This window comes from Tursiops truncatus, chromosome 2 (genome assembly GCF_011762595.2).
Source record: "Tursiops truncatus isolate mTurTru1 chromosome 2, mTurTru1.mat.Y, whole genome shotgun sequence".
Taxonomy (NCBI): Eukaryota; Metazoa; Chordata; class Mammalia; order Artiodactyla; family Delphinidae; genus Tursiops; species Tursiops truncatus.
In genome coordinates, this window is record NC_047035.1 from 87,501,795 (window position 1) to 87,525,098 (window position 23,304).

A 23,304-nucleotide genomic window follows, 5' to 3' on the forward strand; every position below is an offset into this window, starting at 1 on the left:
TTCCAGCTGCGGGCGCGGGCTGGGGGGCCGCCAGGGCCGCGGGCGGTGTGGCCCCTCCGGTAGAGGCGCGGCCATCAGGGGGCGCGCGCGGACGGCCCCGCCAGGCGCCACAGCCACGAGGGAGATCTGGGCCCGGGCTTGCCGGCTTCAGGTCTCGGAGTCGGACCCATCGGCCCGGGGCCGCGGGAGGCGCGGCAGGCCCCCGCTTCCTCTGGAAAGGAAACGCAGTCGGCCCGCCAGCTTTCCCGCCTCCGCCGGCGTGCGGCTTCCGCGTGGCAGGGGCGCCCCGCTCCCTCCCGCCTGGCGCGCTGCCTCTTTGTCTCTCCGTGGCTCCCCTCCTCCCAGACAAATGGCTGTTGGCAGGAAATTAGATGCGCTCTCTGGGAGCCGCGCTCGTCGGGGCGGCGGGGAGGGGGCGCCGCGCGGCAGGCCGGCTCTGGTGCCCCAAGCCGGGGAGGGGGCGAGGGGGGATGTTTTGACATCTCGTCAAAGGAAGGAACTTGATGCTTCGAAAGTGCTTTTCACAGCCGCCTGTGTCCGCTCCAGAGCTGATTTATAAACAGAATCTGTGCTCGCTCAACTCCCTCCCCCGTCAGCCCGGGGCGGGGATGGAGGAGGGGGCAGGAGGGAGCCGCGGCGCTGGAGGCGCGGAAGCGGCTGTGCCTGGCAGGACTGGGTTTATTTATTGCCTCTGGCCCAGAGCCGGGGCGGCCCCGGGCCTGTACAAGTTCCCTCCGGCCGAGCCCTTCCCCTCCTTCCCCACCCCCAATGCCGTCTCCCCGAAGCCCCGCACCAGACTCCGGCGGAGCCCGCCGGTGGTTTGGGGGTGTAGGCGGAGAGGTGGTTAGAGCACCCCGAAGGCCCGCGTCCAGCTCCATTCCCAATCCACCCCTCCACCCCTGGGTAAAGAGGGTGGAGGTCGCCACCTCTGCCCTAGGGGAAGAAAGAGGCTGGAGCTGTCTATCTTAAACTCCTCAGGAGATCAGCGATTCTGAAATCCCTTCCTCCAGGGGCTATCCTTTCTCCCCAGGGAGTCCTCTATCCTCAGCTCCAGACCACCTCTTATTCCAAGGCTCCAGTAGTCCTTCCCTTTAGAATAAATTAAGGAATCTCCAGCTGCCACTCGATTCCAGGGAGAGGGCCAAGAAAGGTTTGAGAGATCATGTGGCCCAGGAAGGGCCACAGCCCTCAGCCAGGGGATGAGCACAGGGCTGGGTCCAGATCTGTCACAATGCCCAGGCCTCACACCTACAGAGTCCGGATGGCCACGGGGTAGAGCAGGGACATGTGCTCGGCCCCCTTAATGGGCAGCTTGCGGCTGGCGTAGTGGTGCACGATTTCAGGGACGCTGCTGAAGGGCGGGCTGTTCTGGCCCAGCACATACTTGTGTTCCTTGGTCCGGGACAGCTTCATGTGCATGAAGCCCTGACTGCTCCTGGGAAGAGGAGGGGAGACCCTGGTGAGTGGGGCCCTCTCCAGTCATCGTTACCACCCCACCACCCGCTGCAAACATGGTTGTTCCAAGCCAGCTGAGAGTGGAGGCAACTAGGGAAGGTGGAGGTCAGTCCAGCAAGCAGGGAGGGGATGTAGGGGATTTTGTAAGTAGGCAGCCGTAGGTACTGGCTTTGTGGTGAGGGCACTGGGTGTGCCAAGAATATGCAGGTGGAAACAAGCTATCAGCACCACCCCCCAACCCAGGGATCCAGTCGCTCCTGCCTCAGCCTATGCACCTCCCCCAGCCTATGTGACCAGGGCCAGTTTACCCTCCCCCTCCTTGAGCTGTGGGGGAGGACATCTGTGTGGGGGGAGCTCTTGGTGCCTCGTGAACACAGACACCCTTGGCAGGACAGTGGGTGGACACATGCGACAACCAACCAGGCGAATCTTGGTTGGGGCTCTCTTGCACAGACTAGGGGAGAGAGGGAGCTGGACATCACCCCCAAATCTGGGAATACTCAGCTGCCTTGTCCTGGGGACAGCCCTTCACCCTCCTGCTAACTGGGCCTTGGGCCAATCCCCCAGCTCATCTATCCAGCTCTTCTGCCTGGGCTGACATCATCTGTGAGGCTGCAGCTCCATCCCCTCCCTCAGAGAGGACATGCTCCACTGCGTCTCCCATCTCCCCACCACAATCCAGGAAATCAGCATCAGTGCCCAGCTCTGCCCACAAGACAAGGACCCTGCTGCTCAGAGCTCTGGCCAGCTCCCAGCAAGAACACTGTTCAAACTACCACAGGCCTCGTAGGCCAGGCCCCAGGTCTGAAACTCCAAACAGGCAATGGGGAAACCATGCTTGGGAGAGCCCTGAAGCCCGAGTACTTGTTTCTGCCGGTCAGAGCTTACCTGGGGACAAGAAGCCGGGCTCAGAAGCTGGTGTGGGAGGTAGGACTGGGGAGGGGGCTGCCTCCTTGTGAGGTTTGCCACCCTTGAGAGGTGAGGCTGGCAAACCTCCTCACTTGCTTCCCCTGTCTGTATACAAAGAGGGCTCTGACTGGTCCCATTTCACTAGGGCCACAAGTGAGAAAGCACAGAGAGTGGGGAGACTAAAGAGGAAAGGGATGGGAGGAAAAAAACAGGCCCTTTACACCATCCTTCCCTCCCCCGCCCCCAGGGTACAGTTCCCTAAAGCCTGGGCATGTGTGTCAGGGTGTGGGACCATCCTTCATCTGCAGGGCTGAGATAACGGCTGAAGTTGACAGTGACCACGCAGGCCCTGGGGAAAAGAGCAAAGGGCCTGAGGAACACATACAGCCCCTGGGGCAGTAGAGAGGGGAGGCAGTGAGTGGTTGCCCTCCCCTGTCTGCCCTATGCCAAAACCCAGACCCAAGGCTATGGGCATCAGGGTAGGCCCTGTGCTTCCGCAGTTTGGGGACAGCCCCTCCCCACAGTCCACTTGACAGAATCCCCTCTCCTGAAAACTGTACATTGTATCTTCTCCTTCAGGGACAGATCTGGCCAAGAAGGGCAACAAGTGGCCAGAGAACTGAGTTGGCAGCTGAGCGCTCAGCCTCCACACCTGGATAACTGACCTCCTGGGACGAAGTCCCAAGGGTCCATTAAGACACAGCAGAGCCCTTGCCTGACCCTCAGGGAACTGAGGTGGGACTAGCTGGGCAGCAGGGCTAGGGCTGGCATGGCTTTTGGAGGAAGCTGTTTAATTACCAGTGAAAGCCCTTCCATTACAGAGAGAAGAGAAACCATAATTGTATTTCAGAGAAGCCATTTATATGTAAACGAGGCTCTGGCAGACAGATGCTGGCAGGGCCTGATCAGCCTGGGCTGGAGCGGTGTCCAGGCCAGCCTCCCCCTTTCACTCCTCAGGATAAGGCAGGGCCCAGGCTCTGCTCTGCTCTGCTCTGCTCGTGTCTCTTCTTGCCTTGGACCATACCATACTTGATGGGGGGTGGAGCTGTGTAATGGAACAGTGTGGTTCTTGGAGTTGGCCTGAGCTAGGTTCAGATCCTGCTCTGGGCACTTTATTAGCTGGTGGCCTTGAGCAAGTCACATACCTCTTTGAATCGATTTTCTTTCTATAAAAAAGAGATTGATCTTGCAGGACGGTAGCTGGTTTGGAGATGGTATGTATGCTGCTTGGCACATAGTAGATGCTCTATGAATCTTAACTATAATTTTTAAAGCAATACACATTCTGAAGTTATGTAGATCAAATTTCTGACAAATGAATTTTTCCTAAATGCTCCTTTGATGTTATAATTTGCAGACTCCCCCAGCATAAGAGGTGGAAGAAACCTAAGAGGTATCCATTGACATATTTTGCAAAGGTAGAAACCGAGGTCCAGAGAGGTTAAGTGATTTGGCTAAGGTCACACAGCTAGTTTTTTTTTTTTTTTTTTTTTTTTTTTGCGGTACGCGGGCCTCTCACTGTTGTGGCCTCTCCCGTTGCGGAGCACAGGCTCCGGACGCGCAGGCTCAGTGGCCATGGCTCACGGGCCTAGCCGCTCCACGGCATGTGGGATCTTCCCAGACTGGGGCACGAACCCGTGTCCCCTGCATCAGCAGGCGGACTCTCAACCACTGTGCCACCAGGGAAGCCCCACACAGCTAGTTTTATTAAAAGCAAGAATGAAATTCAGGTTATCTGACTATAGTCTGGCATTTTTTCCATTATCTTGCAGTGAAGTTGAATAATTATCCTCCAGTGTATCTGTTTAATACTCCCAAATTTCCATATATTGGATATGTCTGAAGTGGGGGTGTACCTGTACTCTAATGCCCCCTAGAAGATGTGACAGGAAGTGGTACAGATGCCCCAGTAATGATGGGGGATGTGAATGGACACAGCACTCTGACAGGCTGCTCTGTGGGGTGCAGGTTCTACCAGGCAGAGCTCCTAGGTACTGAGGAGAGGACTAGCCATCCTGCCAGTAGAACCTGGGAGGCTGATGCTGGTCTCTGTTTCTGTGCCCAGAGTGGAAGGCTAAGGAGGAGGAGGAGGAGCCCTGCCTCCCCTGCCTCTTCCAGGACCCTTTAAAGCCCAGTTGTCAGCCGCTAGCACCCAGACCTTCTGCCCTCTTCTTCAGAGTGAACAAGAACAGCTTTGTGTCCACTGCTCCATCCTCCTCCCAGCACCCAGCCTCCATCTCACCCTGTTGAGTCCCACAGGCAAAGTTCCTATCTCCTCGCCTGTACTTGTAGAACATCTTGGGCTTCCGTTAATAATGATGATAGTGATAATTCATTAAGCACTTGGCACTATGCTAAGTGCTTATTTCATTTAATCCTTCCCTGTAAGTCATATATGATTATTCCCCCATTTTATAAGGAAACTGAGGCCCAGAGAGGTTAAGGGGGCCCCAGGCCACAGAGCTAGAAAGTGACAGAACCCTTCTAAGCTGCACTCTATAGCTTGACTGCTTCCCCCAATGGACTCTGCGCTCCCTGGGAGCCGGGGCTGAGCTTCAGACCTCTCCAGATGCCCAGGGCTTGGCACAGAGTCGGCACATGTTCACAGGGGATGAAGTTCTCCCCAGCCTGGCTGGGCACGGGAGAGATACTGGCGGCTCCTCCTGTCCTGCTGGTTATCCTCCCACCGATTCCCCTTGGAGTCATCCTGACAGGCTCACTCTGCCTGAAGCCACCAGCCAGCAGGCCCCACTCACTTGAGGGACAGGGAGAAGTCGTTCTTGCTGGTCTCACTGTTGCGCACCAGGTAGCTGGCCTCTTTGCACAGCCGGAGCAGGTTCTCGGCATCTGTTCGACTGATGGCCCCGTGGTACCAGCTGAGGACAAGAGAGAGGAAGGGGGGGCATCTCTGCTGGGTCCCTCGCTGTCCAGGCCCACCCATTCTGGGTGTCCCCTGCAGGCAAGCCAGTGCCAGGAGGGGAAGGGAGGGGAGAGTCCCCAGCTGGACACAGACACTCACACCTGGTTTTCCAGAGGCAGTGCTGGGTCTGTCCACTCCCCCAGGGGGCTGCTGGGCTCCACGCTTAGGGACTTGGCTGACTTGGGGTTCCCTGCAGAGAGTCGGGGAGGGAGCCGCCCCTTCTCCTCCCGGCCAGGTGACAGGCAGCTCTTCTCAGATCCTTCAAACTGGGCTGTGGGGGACATACCAGTCATAGACTCTGAGGACCCTAGAGATAGAGCCCTATAGACTAGCCAGTGCTCCATCCCCATTTCCAGCCAAAAGGGGGCAAAGGAATGCTCTGGAAGGGTGGGGCGTGCTCATGAGCCTGACCAGCTCTAGGGACAGTATCCTAGGTCCATCCCTGGGTGGGGCGGGGGCGGGCTCAGCTCTCCTGTGCCACAGGGCCTCCCAGTACCCACACCATGGCAGGAGAGGGAAGACAGCAACACGAGAAACCACTTAAGCTCCTCCCTCTGGAGGAGCTGACTGCCTTCCCTTATTCCATCCCCCTCAGGGTGGCTTCAGTGCTGATAATATTGTTTCTTTCTCCTCCTCAAGAGTTCATTACCGTTCTCCAAATCACCCTGCCAAGCCGTTCTGTAGAAATGACTTATCGATCTGAGAACAATTATCTGACTCCCCTTGGTGCCATCCTGACAGGCTAATCCTGCCCAAAGCCGCCAGCCAGCCAGCCCCTCCCCCGCCCCCAAGGTCGCGGCCCACAGGCTCCCCTCCCCCACCCACAGAAGCCCAGCAGAGGCAGCTCTGGCCTCCCAGACTGGGACAGGCATGACCGCTGAGCCTGCCCAGGGAGGGCTGAAGCCAGTGAGCCAAATGGGCACGAGCACACATGCACAGATGACAGAGACCCTCCTTCAGCCTGTATTTACAAAATACCCACTCACACCCACGCACAAATGCACAAACAGGTGCTCATGCAGGTGTGCGTATGCACAGATGCAAGCACATCCCTGGCTGCCCATTCTGGGTAAAACTGAAAGTAGATGAAGTGTTCAGTGTCTTTTTTCTCCGCCTAGCACTTTCAAGCCCTCATTGTCTTTCCAGTCACCAGATACAAAGATCAAACCTTTCCTTTAACTTCCTGTGCTATCATCACCCCTGCCTCAGGCGTTATTTGCACTGCTGAGGGATCTGGTCAGGCAGAGCTCTGCCCAAAAGACTGACTTTAGAATAATGGATTTTTATGGCATGGGGGGGAAAGATATTTGGAAGGGGCCTCCCTCAGGAGATACCTTCCCCACCCCTTTAGGGGAGGGAGGAACGTGTACTTTGTCCCTTCCATCTTCCTCCAGGGCGAGAGGGATTCCTCCTGGGTTCTCTGAACTCTGCCCCACCTCTCTGCTTCTCCAACCCAATCCACAGGGCCTGAGGGCTGAGAGGACACATCACCCTGGCCAGAAGCCCCCAAAGGACCCACCGCTGCCATCCTCCAGGCTGGACTCAGGGAGGGGTGAGGCTGGACCGGAGATGTCCCTGTCCCCGTCGGGAAGGGAGGGGCTGCTGTCCAGCTGTCCCACCGGTGGAGGCCAAGGTAGGTCTTTGATGACCTTAATGTCAACTGGAGCCAGTAGCAGCAGGGAGAAGAGAGACAGACAGGGACAGAGACAGAGAGAGGCAGAGATTGAGACACCAAAACCCAGAGCCAGGACACAGGACAGCCTAGAAAGGAGGAGGGTCAGAGCAGAGGCAGGGGCAGCTTCTGAGGGAAGAACAGGACTCTCAGAGGACTGGGCGGAGCCACACTGACCGCACCATGGCAGGTGGGAGGCTCCAGGAGCAAACAGCCAGACACAGGGTCTTGCTCTGCCAGCCCCACAGGTCCCCTTTATTTGACCTCTTACAAGCCTCCAGGGCCCAAAGGGCCCAGGAAGGGAGGGAAAAGCATGACCAGGAGCTGCCCGTACTCCCCAGCCTCATACCTGGACACCCACACAGCATCCTGGCACACCCCACCTGGCCTCCCTTCCCCCTTTCGCCTGCAGCCTGGGAACTCATGGGCAGCCAGACCGAGACAGCCCAGCCTCAGGCTGTCAGGAAAACTCAGAAGCCAGAGCAGATGTTTTATTGAAATTTACCCACCACACCCTCAATCCTGAGCCTTGACAATTAGGAGAGCCATGCCACTGGCGGCTGCAGGACTGCTAACAGGTTTCCTAATGAGGAGCATAGATTTTCCCATTAAGCAACTCAAACAGTATTGATTCTCCAAGGAGACTTCGGGAGATAAACGGCCCATCCTCAATGGTGCACGCTTTACGGGAAACAAATTAGGAACCTGTGGTTTCCCAGTCTGGCTGCCGGGGTGGGGAGGACAGAGTGGAGAGCCGGGTCCAGCTCCAGGATGAGCTCCTTGCCCAAGGAGGGCTGAGGAAGACATGGGAGTAGGAATGAGGTCTAACGGCACTGAAGTCCTTTATGTTCTCACTGAACAAGGCTCTTGTACCAGGCTCTTGTATCACCCACTCAGGCCCTCTCTATGTTGGACTCCGGGCCTGGGATGGACACTGGGGGTGCTTGGTACAGGAGAAACCTGATGATTTCTCCCTCTCCCCACTGGTTCCTGCTCCTGAGAAATACCCTTGGGGCTAGGCTATACACACAGTGGGTTTTCACTGTCTGGAGTGTCAGTGCTTTCCTTTGTTACGTGTACGTATTTAACATATGCCACAAGTTTTATCATTTTGTTTGGAATTTCTTTATTTTTAAGTATACACCGCCTCCCAAAAGATGGAAGTGGCTCAAGCCTCTTGGCCTCTGAGAGGTGGTGATGCAGGGAGTCATCCCCGACCCTGCACACAGTTCTGTGTCCACACCGCCCAACTCACCACTCTCCATGGTGCAACTCAACTGCACTTCCCTTGAGCCCAGCTCCTGCCCCCCACCCCCACCCCAAGTCCACTCCTCCCATCCCCCTGAGCCTGGAAAGCTGCTCAGAGGCCTCAGCAGACCTGCCCTCTCCACCCAGGACTCACCTGCAAAGGCTTTGGAAATCCGCTCCTTCTTCCACTCCCAGGGCTGGTCATACTCCTCAGGGGGCCTCTCATCATCCTCTGGCAGGCGGGACTCCCGGGGCCAGGAGGCCCCCTCACCTTCCGGGGTGGCCCCCTCCTCCTCCTCTGGCTCATAGGGCGTGTCATACAGAGGCAAGGGCTGAGCTGCTGTTTCCTTGGAGCCCCGGATCTCTGCCAGGGCAAGGCAGGAGGGAAGGTGTGAGCAGTCCTGGCTGCCTGGCTCAGCGCCCCCAGTAGCACTCCCCAGCTACAAGCCTTCAGAGGAGATGCTGGCTGTGGGGGGAGCCCAGTGACCACACATCTGGGGTCCCTCACCCTCAGAACACCTCTAGGGTTCCAAAACCATGGGACCCAACAGAGGCAGGGGCAGAGAAAAGATCCTGCAATGGCCAACAAGGGCTGGGGAGCTGAGGCTTACACATTTAGGAAACTGAGGCAGGGTCCATCTCCTTGCTACTTAGATCCATTTATTTCCTTGTGTCCCAAGTTATGTCATTTTGCAATCAGAAAATCCTTCTTTGTTGCTCAGGTACTGCTGACCACCCCCTCCTTGAAACTGTCCCCTTTGGACAAGTCATTTTCATGGACTGTCCTCCTCTCCCATCACCCCCGTTTGGTCTCTTTCCCTGGATCCTCTCTTGGTCTCTGTCCGCCAGGGCCAAATCTTATTCATTTCTCCCTGCTCTCACTCTCCAGTCTCATGGCACCCTTTGCATCTATATGTTTCCAACTGCCATAAAAATGTTTCACTTTGATGTTTCAAACTCACTGCTTTCTCCCAAAATTCTTCTAGTCTGTTCTGTGATCCTCTTTTGGGGATCACTGACCCAGTGAAAATCTGATAAAAGCTATGGAGCTACTCCCCAGAAAAATGTGCGAATTTTCACATACAATTCCACGACACTCATGGATGTCCTGGGGGTCTACACCCTTCTCATCTAAATACAGTAGCCGCCCTCTCACTTTCTCCATTTCTGTCTACTACACTGCTCTCCTTGGTCCTGGCCCTCCTTCATTCTCTGAATCCCATGTGTTCAGTGCCAATACCTGATGACTCTCCCCCTCAACTCTTCACGTCTAGATTACTGCTAGGGTGAACCTCCAATCTACAGGCTTATGTTTCAGGGGCTCCATGGAATGACACTCCCTACTGCTCTCTGCTCCCTCACCCACCTCTCCCAGGGAGGGAGAACAGCTTATCTGATTGGCCAGTGGAAGCTTCCTTTCTTTCCCAGATTTGCCTACTTGCAGAGAGAGAACATTCTGGTTCTTTCTCCTCCTGCCCCTGTGCAGGGGCCTATAGCTGTCCTGAGTTGCCCAAGCCTGAGTAGGCAAGTTTAATTCTGTGGTGAAGTATTCTTAGCTATGTCATTCTGGTGACATAGCTAAGTAATGTTCTCCAGTCAACTTTATCAGTAATAAAGCTGGCATTGCTATCTCCATCTGTTTCCTTAATCCTATTCCTCAGTTATTTCCAAGCTCAGAGGGGAAGAAAGGGGTGTTAATTATTGGTCCCTTAAAGCCTCAACAATTTCCACGATAGCCTACTAACTCATCTTTCTTATTTTTTAATTAATTTATATATTTATTGGCTGAGTTGGGTCTATGTACACGGGCTTTCTTTAGTTGCGGCGAGTGGTGGCTACTCTTTGTTGCAGTGTGTGGGCTTCTCATTGCAGTGGCTTCTCTTGTTGCAGAGCACAGGCTCTAGGTGCGTGGGCTTCAGTAGTTGTGGCTCACGGGCTCTAGAGCGCAGGCTCAGTAGTTGTGGCTCACGGGCTCTAGAGCGCAGGCTCAGTAGTTGTGGTGCGCGGGCTTAGTTGCTCCGCGGCACGTGGGATCTTCCCAGACGAGGGCTCGAACCTGTGTCCCCTGAATTGGCAGGCGGATTCTTAACCACTGTGCCACCAGGGAAGCCCCCCAACTCATCTTTCTGATGCCCAGTTCTTCTAGTGTGTTCTGTACACCAAAGCCTCAGTAATCCTCTAAAAATGCCACATTCATCCTGTTCCTTTCTTGCTCAAGAATCCATAATGGCTCCCTTCCCATGTTTGGAGCAAGTCCAAATGCCTCATTTGAGCCTTCAAGACCTGCACTACCCCCTCTTGGCCTCTCTCATTTTAGCTCTCCTGTATGCCCAGCACTAAGATTATTTGCCCCTGAACAAACCTTCCTCTCATCCCTCCCTGGGGCCTTGGCTTACACTGATGCACCCCTGTCCTCCTCTCTGATCACCCACATTGTTCCCTTTCCCTGGATGCTTTCTTGACCTCTGTTCCCCAGGGCCAGGTCTCATTCACTTCTCCCTGCCCTCACTCCTTGAACTACTTGCCCAATCTCATGTGCATTGCATCTGCATTTCTAGTCATGTGTTTCCAATTGCCATAGATGTTCGCTTCGAGGTCCCATCATTTCAGACCCATCACCTTCCCTAAAGCCAGTGATTCTCTTCTTGGGATCAATGACCCCCAGCCCACACCACTAGCTTGTCATTCGTGACTATCCCAAATGCTTCTGTTGTCTGCCCTTTGGTTGTATGGCCTTCTTTAGCACCTCACGTCTCAGGCACCACAAGTCCCAGCTTCTTCTCCAAAATGACTATCTTGAAGACAATGGCCACCCTCCCCAAAGACCCAGCAAAGGCTTTCTCCATATTTTCTAGGGACCAAGGAATCAGTCCTTAGACTTGTGGGTCCCAGAGCCTGTTCTGCAGATACTCAAGCCTCAGGGAGCAACCCCCAACCCCACCCCCACCCCAAACTCCACCACTCACCGGCCATCATCTTTTGGGCCTCATAGGGCTCCATGTAACCGTCATTCTCGGGGACCTTCTCTGGGGCTCCTGAAGCTCCTATTGGGCCTTCACCAGTCTCCTGAACATCAAACGGATCCGCATAGTCTTCTAGAATTGCTAGCTTTGGGAAGAGAGTGAGGGGAGCAAGCTTCAGACGTCTGAGAGACAGCTCTGCTTCTCCCCAGGATGCTCTGTCCATGGGAGCAAGGGTCCTGGGCAGGGTGCCCAGGAGCTTGGATGGGGAGAAGCTCTGGCTGTTCCTTTGCAGGGGTCCCCACTAGGCTGCCAACAGAATGGTACATCTTTCTTTTCTGTTAATTTTGTGCCTCTGGCCCATTCCCTAGGCTAAATGGACAGGATGAGGCTCTGGGCTTTAAGGCCTGCCTCATTCAGGGTCCAGGCAGGACCAGAGCCTATACCAGGTGGCCTAACAGAGGGAATTAATTCAGAGACCTGGTTATAAAGGTGCTGGAGTTCAAAGAATAAGCAGGGAACAGTAGGCAACTGGGGGATTAGCTTGGTCCATGCCTAGCATTGCATTCCCAGATGCTAAACAAATAAGTATTTGCTGACCTTCAAGGAAGATACTGAGTTTATGCCACAGTTCACTGGTTTATCCTCACAACATCCTTCACAATGTCATGTGGGAATTATTATCCCCATTTTAAGGAAATGGAGGCTCAGGGCAGGTAGGGAACAACACGCCCAAGTCCATTCCACATAAGTGGAGAAACCAGGATTGGAACCTGTGCCCTTTGTGCAAAATCATGCTGCCAGCCTGCTACCACTGGGCATCTTGGCTGTCCTGGGAGAGAGACCACCTTGGGATAGCCCTGAGAAAGCCAGGGTTTGGGCTCTGCTGAAATGCCCCAGTCTCTTGGAGGACAGGGACAGGAAAGGTATGGTCTTGGCCCTCCTCATCCCAGGCTGCAAGCCGCACACCCTGCAGAGGAGCTTAAGGTGCTCGGGGTGGGGCACAGCTGAGGACAAGAAAGCCTTTCTCCAAGCTGGGCACAGGCTTGGGGGGACCTGCTGAGGCAGAGACAGAGCACAGCCTGCTGCACGCTAACTGCACCTTGGGGCAGGAGAACACTGCACACCCGGTTGCCAGGCGTTGACAAGAGGTAGCTCTGGGGCCTGCGGCATGGGGAAGGGGCCACTCCTGCCTTTCCCCTATTCTCGGTCTAGGCTTTAGTTCTGGTCCAGATCAGGACTGTGGGAGACAGTTGGGCAGGGAGGCTGTGGGGATGACCACCTGTCCTGGGTTACAGGACCTGGGACCCCTACCAAGGCGGAAATGGAGAAAGAAAACTTCCCACCTCAGAGCCCCCTTCTGCATGTTCCTTGAACCCCCACTGGCCCCTCTAGGGGTCTCAAGAGTGTCCCAACAGCTCCTACCATCTCATGCATCGGTTCTTCAGCTCCTACTCGTTTCACCTTGTTCCAGTCAAGACCCCCAGCTCCTTTACCTCCCTCGAATCTCTGTCTGCTTCTGAGAAGACCACCATCTCAGATCATCCCATCACCTCCACCAGACCATCCACTGGCCTGGGGCTCCTTGTCACTTCTGTCCCTCCAGCTCCAGTAAGCACCTGGTTCACAGTGGGCACTAGAAAAATGTTACTGCTAGATCACTGCCTATTTCCCATTATAGCGCCCCCCGCCCCCTGCTCTGCGAGTCCCCCTTCCTGCAGGAAGTGCAGAAAAGGAATCCACTCCTACCCCGAGCTGCTTCACCCCAGGCCAACGGGCACCCACAGTCTCACCCACCTGACCAAGGGGCTCTGGAGCCAGCCCATTGGGTACCCACCCAGGTCGGCACCCAGCCTTACACTCATAAGTGGCAGCTACTTAACAGTAACTGGATCAACAAATGTGCTATCCTTAAACCTTGCAATGGCTCTCCAGTGCCAAAAGAACAAGTCCAAGTTAAAGGGATTTAAAGATTCCACTTTGCTCTTTGGGTTCTCTCTGCCCACCCCAGGTTACTTTGTTACCTGAAAGCTCTATAATCTCTTTCTTCTCTCAAAGGCTTTCCCTTTACCTGGATCAGATTATTTTTCTTTAGAAAGCCTTCCATTCTCCCTCCAGGTCTGGTTAGGGCCTCTGTGCTGGGCTGTCAGCACACTGTGTAGTAAATACTTGTTTTATTATCTGTCTTCCTGCAGACTGTGAACTTCCTGAGGGCAGGAACCACGTTCATTGCTAAATTCCCAATACCTAAAAGTGCTCAGTAAATATCTGTTAAATCAGTTCATATAAAAGAGGAAGGAAGAATGGACAAAGGGAGCACTTTTCCTTGTTCATTCAGGAGAGGAGGAAGCATGAATCTGGCTGGGGAGTCAAACACGGCATATGAGTCCCTGGAAGCTGCTCAATAAGTAGAAGCACCTGGCCCAAGCCCCAGGCCCCCCCTCCCCAACTCCACAGAGCCCCCCTTGCCTTCCCTTAGCAAGCCCAGTCAGAGCTGCAGGCAACGCCCTTCCCACTGGAGTCCTGGGCCAGTCGTGGCAGCTCGGGGCCCATGGGCACCCAGGTGGCAGCTCTGTGGGCAGCTCAATGGCTCCTCTGTTCCATTCCTGGCTCCACACCCTGCTCCAGGAAGCCCTGGCCTCCGCCCTGGGCTGGGGCGCCTAGAGAAGCCACCCACGGGGCCGGGTCGGGAGCAGCAGCAGAGACACCTGCTGGGGCACCCGACCTGGACATAGAGGACGTGTCAGAGACCAGACCTGCTTTCCCAGTGGCTTCTAGGTCACGTGAAGAGGCAAAACTGCTCCGTGTGGGGAAGCTGCTCCTGTAGGCTTCTGACACCTTTGCTCTATCATGATTTACTTTGTTTATGGGCCCTCTACCTGACTCTGCCGTGCTCACTGTGTATACGGCATCCATCACAGGGCCTGGCACACAGTAGGTGCTCAGTGCGCATTTACTGGATGCTCGAAAGGCCTCCTTCCACCCAGACTCCATCTTCTGGAGTGACACAGACTCTCAGATCCCCATTCATCCTAACTCTGACCTGACCGACCAGTAGGGGCTGTAGGAGCAGCCTGTCAGGAGAATCCACATTTGATAGGGATCAAAGCCTTTGGCTCAAGGGCAGAAGGAAGGAACTGGCAGGGGAGGCACCTAAAGCCAGGGCTGATATTTAGGCACATCCTCTGGTACGCTGTTGAAATGCTGAAATATTTCCAAACTAGTAGGTAAGTAGCTCTGCCCAGAGGGCCCCGTGGCTCCCTCCACTCCTGCAGGAGGGTGGCAGGGTGCCTCCAGGACCCTGGTCTTGCACCTGTTCAATGGGGCAGTGCTCCTCCCAAAGCAGCTGTCAGGCCTTGCCTCTCCTTCCTGCCCAGGCCTCTCCTGAGGTAGCTGGCAGGCCCACCATCTGGTTGAACCCTCCACTCTGCAGCTGGGCCCTGCTACGAGTTTCTGACCCCACCCGTGGGGCTTTTGAGGCCAGGGGAGCAAAGGAGACACATGTCACGGGATTTGGGCTCTGCAAAGTACCCGAAGTCTACCACTGTCCCTTTTCTCCATTTCTTTAGTTTATATTTAATGTCTGGAAGCCTCTGGTTTTTTAATCTGTAGAATGGGGATGGTATTAGCACCTACCTCATAGGACTGGGTAGAGGACAATGAATGTAAAAAGTCCTTGGTCCAGAGGCTGGCAAGGAGGAGTCAGTGCTCAATAAATGTTTGCCGTGATGATAATCTCTTTTATTCAGGCATTAAGACCCCAGAGTTCAGGTGCTTGTCCAGGGTGCACAGCTTGCAGTAGCAGAGACAAGAAAGACAGAGACCCAGGTCTCCTGAGTCTCATTGCCTTGCCACAGATTTTCTAGAAAAACTGGGAAATGTAGCATCTTCTCTCCTCTATTTGTAGATTTAAAATACACCTTAGCATGTTAAAGGCTCTGAGAAGTCCTGCAACCAAAAGACTAACTTAATTTTGTTTAATTCAGCATTTCTCCAAACTATTTAACCATGAAATTCCTTTTCCACTGAAAGTCTGTCAGTCTGGGAAATGGTGTACTATTGATATTTACCTTCCTCAAGATTGAACTTTTTGCACTTTCTGTTCCCACTTACTAGAATGCCCTTCCCAATTTTATCTGCCAGGGAAACTCCTTCACGTGAAACAAATTTGTTATTATCCTTTTCTAATAACAAAGCAATGCCATGCTTGTAAAACATTCATCACAGACATGCAATTGATGCTACCAAACCTTTTAAGACCCTTATAAGGCATGTCCGAGGCCACTTTGGGATTGGGTGGCAAGTGCTGGCCTTCAGCATTCAGGAAATGGTGAACTCAGCACAGAATGCAATCCTCATTCCTTCCTTAAGAGCCTCCTTCCCCTGGTTCATTAGCAAATGCTCAGTGGATACTTCCTCTCTCTGCAGGCCTCCTCTCAGCAGGTGCAAAGGTCCCGTGCAAAGGTCCCATACATGAGCTGGCAGCCAGTCTGGAGTCAGGCTGCCCAGCTGGGAACCTCAGCTCTCTAACTAGCTGTGAAACCTTGCAAGCGTGACTCAACATTGCTGTGCTTCAGTCTCCCTTTTCGTAATGCTGGAATAATAACTTGTCATAGACTTGTCATAGGGTTGTCATAGGGTTGTTGTTACAACAACCCTATACTTGTCATAGGGTTGTTGTAAGGATCAACTGGTCTAATACACATCAGCTGCTTCAAATTGTACTAGATACAAGGTGGAGGCTCAGTAAATGTCCACGATTGTATTATTAAATACAAACGACAAATTCCTGGATCCTCCAAGAGCTCACAGTGACAGACACAAAACAAGTTCCCAAAGAGTGAAGCACCTTGAGGTGCTATGAAGCCACACGGCTGAGCCCCAGGCTCTGCAAGCCCCACAGGCTCACTGTATGCAGGGTTTGGGCCCCACCTCCACTCTCATATCATATCACACTGGTTCTCCAGGGCAACGGGAGTAGGCTGCAGGTAGCCCTCCAAGTCCCGGGCCCCAGCCAGCTGCTCCATCCAGGGTCCCAGGGTCCCAGCTGTTCCTGGCTCCCAAAGGGTGGAGCACCAGGGCTGCGGTGTCACTGAGTCACTGCCCAAGCCAACAAGCCGCAGTTGTCTTCCAGAGGGAGGGAGTGCTGCAGCACGAGGAGGCAGCAGTGGATAGGGTGGGCTGGCCTGCGGGCCTCAGCCCTCCTCGAAGCACCAGTGGCAGTGGCACCAACAACAGCACAGGCCACAAAGTTCAGATCCCTTGACCGGAACCCTCCTCCTTTCCTCCATCAGGGGACCCAAGGACACGTGTGAGATAAACGAACCAGACCTCTAGACTCTGCGCAAGTCATATGAAAGAAAATTAAAGCAAAGAAGGAAACAAACTCAAAAAAGGTAAGGACTCGGTCTTCTAGGTGGTGAGTCTCTTTCAGCGCCTAGGCCAGTGTCACTTAATGATACTCAAAACACTCAATGAACACTGGCCAGGGAGGGCCCCTACCTGCCCTCCTAATCCCAGGGCAGGCATGTCTTGTTCATCTTCTGACATCCGGAATGTATCCTTCACTTTCTTCTTCCCGCCTATCTGTTCACTCGTTTCCAAACTTGGGCCCAGAGGATCCAAGTCCATGTGAAAACCATCTATGAGGTACAGTATCTATTCTTCAAAGTTCTTAATATTTTGGGCCCTGTGAACACCAGTGAGAATCTGAGAGCTGTGAGCCTTTTCCCAGAAAAATGCTCATGCCCCCAAATATGTGCACAGTATTTCTGGAGGTTCTTGAACCCTAGAAGCCCCTCTGTGAGCTAAGAACAAGAACCCTAGTTTCAATTCATACAGGGTGCCTGACTCTCTTAGTGTTCACATCACCTCTGTCTCTCTGTTTTGCTCTCTCACTCTCTCATTCTCTGTCTCTTTCTCTCACACACGTATCTTGGCATGATGGAGGCAAAGGACACACTGTGCAGATGGTCAGAGGCAACTGAAAGCTTCATCCAACCAGGGCCCCTCTCCCATCCCCATCCCCTTTTCCTAATTAGATCAGGTTTTTCCTGTTGAAGGTCTGAGAAAAGGGAGCAAAGCAAGGGAAGGCACAGCTCTCTAGCCCCTCTGCCAGAGCATAGCCTGATGGCCAGACAGGGCCCAGTACCAAGAGGGAGTCTTCCTGCAGCCAGATGGCGAGGCTCTGCCTGCCTGCTGCTCCCACACCTGCCCTGCCAGGCCTGCCCAGATGGCCACCCTTGCACCCCTGCCAACTGCAGCCGTGGGTCTCAGGGTGGGCCAGCAGCCAGAGCCCTGCACGGGGAGAAGGCTAATGGTCCTGAGCCCCCAGGCCTCTCAGGGTCCTGTCTGAGGCCTATTCTCTCCAGCCCCTACATCCACTGGGCTCATTCCCCTTCAATTTCTCTGGCTCATCACAGAAGCATTTGCACCCATTTCATCAAACCTCATGATCCAGCTCCTCTCAGAGGGTTCTGACCCCCCCAGCACCAGCTGCTGGACTGCAGAAGGAGAGAAGTGAGCCAGCCCAAGGCAAAACCTGGTCCCCAGCCTCATCTCACCTCAGGAAGAGACTCAAAAGCAGCAAGCCAAGAGGACCTGCAGGGCTAAGCGGAGGGGGAGCTGAGACTAAGGAGAAAGCAGCCACACAGGACAGGAACACCAGCTCAGCAGGGCCTCGGGGGCCAGGCCGGCTCACCATCCAGCAGGCACAATCCTGTGTGAGCTCTGCAGGCAGGTGCTGACCCTTGGGTTTAGGCTAAGGGGCTCAGGTACCCAGTCTGGGCTCTTCCTGAGAAGATCCAAACTCCGCTCCTGAAGAGGTGGAGCTGCTCTCTGAATGGTGGGAGCCCCCAGGTCAGCATCCCTGCCCTTGGGCCAGCTCAGATGGCATACTGAGTCTTTCTCACACACTCATTAAACCACAGATTGTGTGGCTCCTAGGAAATCCTGCTAGATTTCATTCCTGTCCCTGCAGCTGACAAAGGAGTCAGATACCTCTTAGCCCCCAAGGTCTGAGCAGCCCACAGATCACAGAGACGACCCAGGGAGAGGCATGGATGCCCTTGGTGAGAAGAGGCTGTGGGCTTCTGCATGGTTGTGTGGGCACAGCCCCTTCCTTGGGGTCTCTGTGGGGAAGTGTACAAGGGGAACTTTAGTTAGGGGAGTCTCTGACCCTCAGGTCACCCTAGCAATGGAGAGTCACCACTCCTCTTTATGCCAAACAGTGTGTCAGGCACTTGGGAGACACAATATGAGGATAAGGCCCTTGTCCTGGAGGAGCCCACGGCTTGGTGGGCAGCCTGTTAGGCCATTCCAAGACAATACAGAGAGGAGGAGGGCCAGGGACAGTTCAGGCCCACATGCCAGCAGGCAGTGGTCAGGGAGGAGGAGACTAACTGATCAATAGTAAGAACAAAGCCTAATGCTCCCTCTGCCTCACTGCCACCACCACCATCGGGGAAAATTAGGAAGAGGAGCCTAAGGACGTGTGAAGAAAGCATAGGCTCCTTCTGCAGGCGAACAGTCCTGGCCCAGGATGGGTAGCCATGCCCCATGGCAGGAACTAGGGGAAAAATAATTCACATTCCTGAGGCTTCTGCTCTGACCCTGACACATCTCTCTTACCCAAGAATCAGGCAGAACAGTGGCGCACTCTCAGCTGAAAGCCTCAGCCCTGGAGCCAACAGATTCAGACAGCAACTTTGCTCTCCAATCAAAGAAAACTGTGTTCTCTGCTGAGGAGAGGGGAGTCAGCCCCAGAGCAAGCTCCCAGGGGTAAGTGAAGAGGGACAATAGAGCTAGGGCAGCCCACCAAGTCATCGTCCTAGAATTTAGGACTACAGGGACCTGGGGATGACTTTCAGCTGTCAGGGAGGGATAAGGCCGCACTGAGGTTGGGCAGGGGGTGTCTTCTCTACCAGGGGCCTTTGAGCCACAGTGGATGTTCTTGGAAACAGTGAATGCCCAGCTCGCCTCTCTACCCCAAGCCTTCAGGTCCACAAAAAGCTCTAGCCACCCTCAGAGTGGACCCGGGGAGCAGGAGGCCAAGAGGAGAGGAGGAGTGGGTTCAGTTGCTTAGCCCCTTCTGGGCAACAGGTTCTGAGCACTGACTGTCCGCATACCTGGGGGGATAAGGGAAGGAGTGCAGGAGTGGGCGTGCCTGGACCTCAGTGGTTAGCATCCTTGGTGAAGAGCTGCATACTGCCTGTTCTGGCTTCCTGAGAACAACAGTCCACCCGGCTCCAGTCCCACTGGGTAAGGCAAAGGCCAGCTCTTGCCGTGTCCACAGGGAGAAACCCAGCCTTCACCTCCTTCCTGGGGCTTCAGCACCTCCAAGGATGCTTGGGCTTTTTTAACAGGAGAAGGAGTGGAGCTTGGTGCTGGCTCTGCCCTGAGGGGGAGGGGTCAGAGATCAAAGGGCAGTGAGCTGCTGCTCCCAGAGGACTGAAAGGCCATAAACTGGGGAGAAACGGGCTCAAATCCCGTTAGAAAAAAGGCTCCCCGATTAGGCTCCGGGGTCTGCGATGAGGAGAGCAGAGATTGGGAGGGGGAGGGTCACTAGTTCAGGGGCTACAATAAGGGAAAGAGGCAGAGTTTGGGGCGCACGTCCCAAATTAGAAGGTCGAGAATCTGAACAAAGGTGGATGAAGGCTCCGAGCCCCGGGGTCAGGGACTAAGATCGTGTCCGCCAGGAACCGTGACGCCAAGGGGCCCGGCCCCGGTCAGGCCACCTTTGTCCCTCTCGAAAGCCCCAGACCTCCGACCACCTCTCCTCCTTGCAACCCCCCGACCGGCGTGGCACTCACCCTGTCGCTGCTGGCGGGTGGTCCAGAGATCCGTTCCTCGGGCGGAGGCGCTGGGGGGCCAGGGGTCTCGACCCGAATAAGGCGGTGGGGTGGCGAGCCGTGGCGCGGGGGCGGCGTGGGGCCGGGAACGGCAGGGGTGGCTAGAGCAGCGGAGCCGGACGGCCCCCCGGAGTAAGGGTCTTCAAAGTCGCGCTCCCTCTGCAGTCGGTAGGCGGCCAAGATGTCCGGGGGAGGTGCGGGGGGCGCGGCCGGGGAAGGTGCGGGGGGGCGGTAGTCCGGCTCCGGGGGCGCCGGCTTGCCCCCACCTCCGCCGCCGCCCCCCCCGCGGAAGCCCAGGTGCTCCCGGAGCCACTTGGCCACTCCGCCGCTGCCGCCCCCTCCTGGGCCGGTTCCCGCACCTCCGGCGCCCCGGCGCGATCCAGCCGGGCCGCCCCCCGCGCTCCCCTGCGCCCGCGGCCCCGGGCCGGAGCCGGCAGGAGTAGCTCCGCTCAGTAACATGAGGCCAGCCAGACTGAACGTGGGGAGCTCTGTGGCCGGGCAGGGGGCGGGGCGGGGGCGGAGCTCGGCGGGGCGGCGAGAGGGGGCGGGGCTCGTCAGTAACAAGGGAGGGGCGGGGTTCCGCTACCTAAAGGAGGCGACCTCCCTCCGCCCGGCGGAGAGGAGCGGGCGGGGGCTTCCAGCCTGTGTGGACGGAGAAGTGAAGTGGCGACCCTAGGGCAGGGAATGCGACTCTTGAGGATGCACTGAGGATGAATCCTCCATGTGTCGCCACGCGCGCCCCCCTGGGGACGCACCTGTGCACGTCTGTTCCCCCTCCCCAGCTCCCACCTCGCGCGAGACGCCAAGAGGGGAGTCTTCGGACTCCGGGGTTCCTGGCCTTCCGGCGCCTTCCGCCCCTCCTTTACCCTCCCCAAGGCCTCCCAACTGGGAAATAATATCCTGGGAGGAAAAACTGGGGTGGGGTGGGGGCGAGACAGGGGCTGTTCTGTAAGATGTGTCTGGAACTACCGGCTCCGGCGTGCTGCCTTCGGGGCCCCACCTACCTCCTCCCATCCAACTGCTCTCTGTGCACATACTCGAACCCACTCTAGGTAGACATCTCACATCACAGACAATCATCTCCCTAGAGGCACCCACTTCTCCCGAGTGGTTTCCACACACGCCCTCCTCACAGGCAAACGGCCCTTGCACAAACGCCTCCCACCCGGCCCTGATGGTAGCGCAAGCATATACACAGGAATCCCTTCAAGTCCCAGGTTGCGTTGCCAATCAGCTTAGTGACAGAATAGAAACAGACAAGTCAATAAATCAAGTCTAGAAACAGTTCCAGTGTTGTCTATCATAAACCCCTTATCCTCCAGAGGCTCGGATGCTCAAGCATTTTTGTCTTAGAAATAAAACCAATTTCTCCCCAGGAATGATGTAGCCCTGAGGCCAACGCCAACATTTGCTTTTGCTTCTGATGGAAAGGTAGCAGCTTCACCTCACCAGCATCCCTCTGAGCACTACCTCAGTGTCTCCCTCACTCTTAGGCTCATATCTGTCTTGTGGGGGAGCGAAGAGCCACGTGAGGCCCCACAGGGAAGGGAGCTCAAAGCTGGAGCAGTGTAAGATGTGATGGCAAAACTGAGAATACCCTAGGATTCCCAGGGCCCCAGGTCTCAAAATATTTGTTGAGTTTCTGCTTTGTGCATATTCTTTGGTGTTACAGGACAGTGCTTTCCAAACTGCGATATGCCCACGAATCTCCTGGGGAATTTGTTAAATTGAAGTTTCTGATTCTGTAGGTCTAGCTGGGATGGGGTCCCGGTGTAGTTCCAATAGGCTCCCAGGTGATACAGATGCAGCTGGCCCTCCCACCACACTTTGAGTAGCAGGACTGTAGGAGATACTGAAATATCTGATATTGTGTCTGGTTTCATGAGGTATAATAGAGAAAATAACGTGCACATCGTAAAAATGTGCAGCTTAAAAAATTGACTAACAAATCAAAGCTGGACATAGAGATAATTCTAGAAGAATTGTCCAGTTGATGCATATTGGAGGGTCTCCTCAATCACCAGGTGTCTGACAACAATAATTGTGGGCTGTATGTAGCCAGATCTCTGAGGATCAGTGGCAAGATACTCAATGCCACTGATTTTCACTTGCCTTGTATCTGCAAAGGGCATGATGACTGTTGTGTGAGGATTAGGGGAAATGATAGATATATGAAATGATGGAAATGATGGAACAGGATTTAAAAACTGTAAAGTGCTCACCATGGTAGATGTCAAATGAAACCACATATGTTTAAGAAATATGGAGTTAAGCTGCTGACAGCTCAGAGGAATGGAATCAATCAAGTCTACACAAAAGATAGTTAGGCTTCATGGAGGGGGTAGACCTGAGCTGGGTAGGATTTGGACAGATGAAGCAAAGGAGTGAAAGATCATTCCAAGCCAGGAGATCAGCATGAGTTGAGTGAAGGGATTGAGGTGGGAACCAGCCTACCATAAAGAAGGGGTGGGTTCATAGTGAGGAAGGGTAGGAAGTAAAGTCACATGAAGAGTGGGGAGGATATCATAAGGGTAGAGTTTAAACGATAATTAAAAAGCTGTAGTACCTTATGTGCACCATGAACTTACTCTTGTTTTAAACTATCTGTTAATGCACTTTCCTCCCCCACCAGAGTGTGTGCTCCTGGAATCAGGCATTGTTGAGCACCTCATGGGGCCAGGAAGCTTGCTAGGAACCAAGGATACAGAGGTGAGGCCCTCTCGGCAAGCCTCCTCTAAGACCTGGGTGGAGTTTGCCATATCCAAAGTCTTGCAGTTAAGCATTGTACCACAGACTCAGGATTCTGAAAGGGAGCCGGGGGTGTTCCCATCACTTAGTGCAGAGCCTGTCATGTGGCAGGAGCTTAACAAATGTTGAAATGAATAAAGATCATTCCTCTTGTTCGTATTTTTATATAGCTATAATTGTGGTATACACAATTTTATGTCCTTATTTTTTCCACTTAACATTGCATATTTTCCCCATTTTTATTATGTAAGCTTTATTTTCTTCCAATTTTTTTTCAAAATATTTCAAACCTACAGAAAAATTCAAAGAAAGTACAGTGGAAATCTGTATAGCCTTCACCTAGATTCACTACTTTTTAACATTTTGCCACATTTGTTCTATCCCCCCACACTTTTTTCCCCTTAACCATTTGATGCAAGTTTCAGGTATCATGATACTTCAGCTCTAAATACTTCAGCAGCCATTCCCTAAGAATAAGGAATTCTTGCATGGGGCCATTAGACCATTACCATAATAGTATTGTCTATTATGCAGTCTACATTA

General features: G+C 54.4%; 2 protein-coding genes across 12 annotated transcripts in view; one reads left to right on the plus strand and one right to left on the minus strand.

Moving 5' to 3' along the window:
- Positions 1-1,248: 1,248 nt before the first annotated feature.
- On the minus strand, positions 1,249-20,476 carry SHF (Src homology 2 domain containing F). Of its 11 annotated transcripts, none has more exons than XM_033851634.2 (7): positions 19,975-20,476; positions 11,171-11,312; positions 8,359-8,568; positions 6,804-6,944; positions 5,384-5,555; positions 5,121-5,240; positions 1,249-1,435 (listed from the first exon to the last, which is right to left on the minus strand). In XM_033851634.2, the coding sequence occupies exons 1-7, from the start codon at positions 20,470-20,472 to the stop codon at positions 1,249-1,251; spliced, it is 1,470 nt and encodes a 489-aa protein (XP_033707525.1). In that variant the 5' UTR covers positions 20,473-20,476. The 11 variants fall into 11 exon arrangements, with proteins under 11 accessions (XP_033707525.1, XP_033707527.1, XP_033707531.1 ...); XM_073800899.1 differs by lacking the exon at positions 1,249-1,435 and adding an exon at positions 2,595-2,713; XM_033851633.2 differs by lacking the exon at positions 1,249-1,435 and adding an exon at positions 3,211-3,409.
- The window catches only part of SLC28A2 (solute carrier family 28 member 2), a 99,214-nt gene continuing 82,694 nt past the window's right edge, over positions 6,785-23,304 (plus strand). Inside the window, exons 1-3 of the mRNA XM_073800892.1 lie at positions 6,785-6,917; positions 16,459-16,560; positions 18,799-18,943. The gene's annotated coding sequence lies outside the window, so the exon portion shown is untranslated. The remainder of the gene's footprint in view (positions 6,918-16,458; positions 16,561-18,798; positions 18,944-23,304) is intronic.

Coding starts and splice junctions, on each gene's coding strand:
- SHF (XM_073800898.1), bottom strand. CDS start 20,472: ATGTTACTGAGCGGAGCTACTCCTGCCGGCTCCGGCCCGGGGCCGCGG. Junction 11,313..19,974: donor CACCCGCCAGCAGCGACAGG/GTGAGTGCCACG, acceptor CTCTTCCCAAAG/CTAGCAATTCTAGAAGACTA. Junction 6,945..8,358: donor GATTTCCAAAGCCTTTGCAG/GTGAGTCCTGGG, acceptor TACTGGCTCCAG/TTGACATTAAGGTCATCAAA.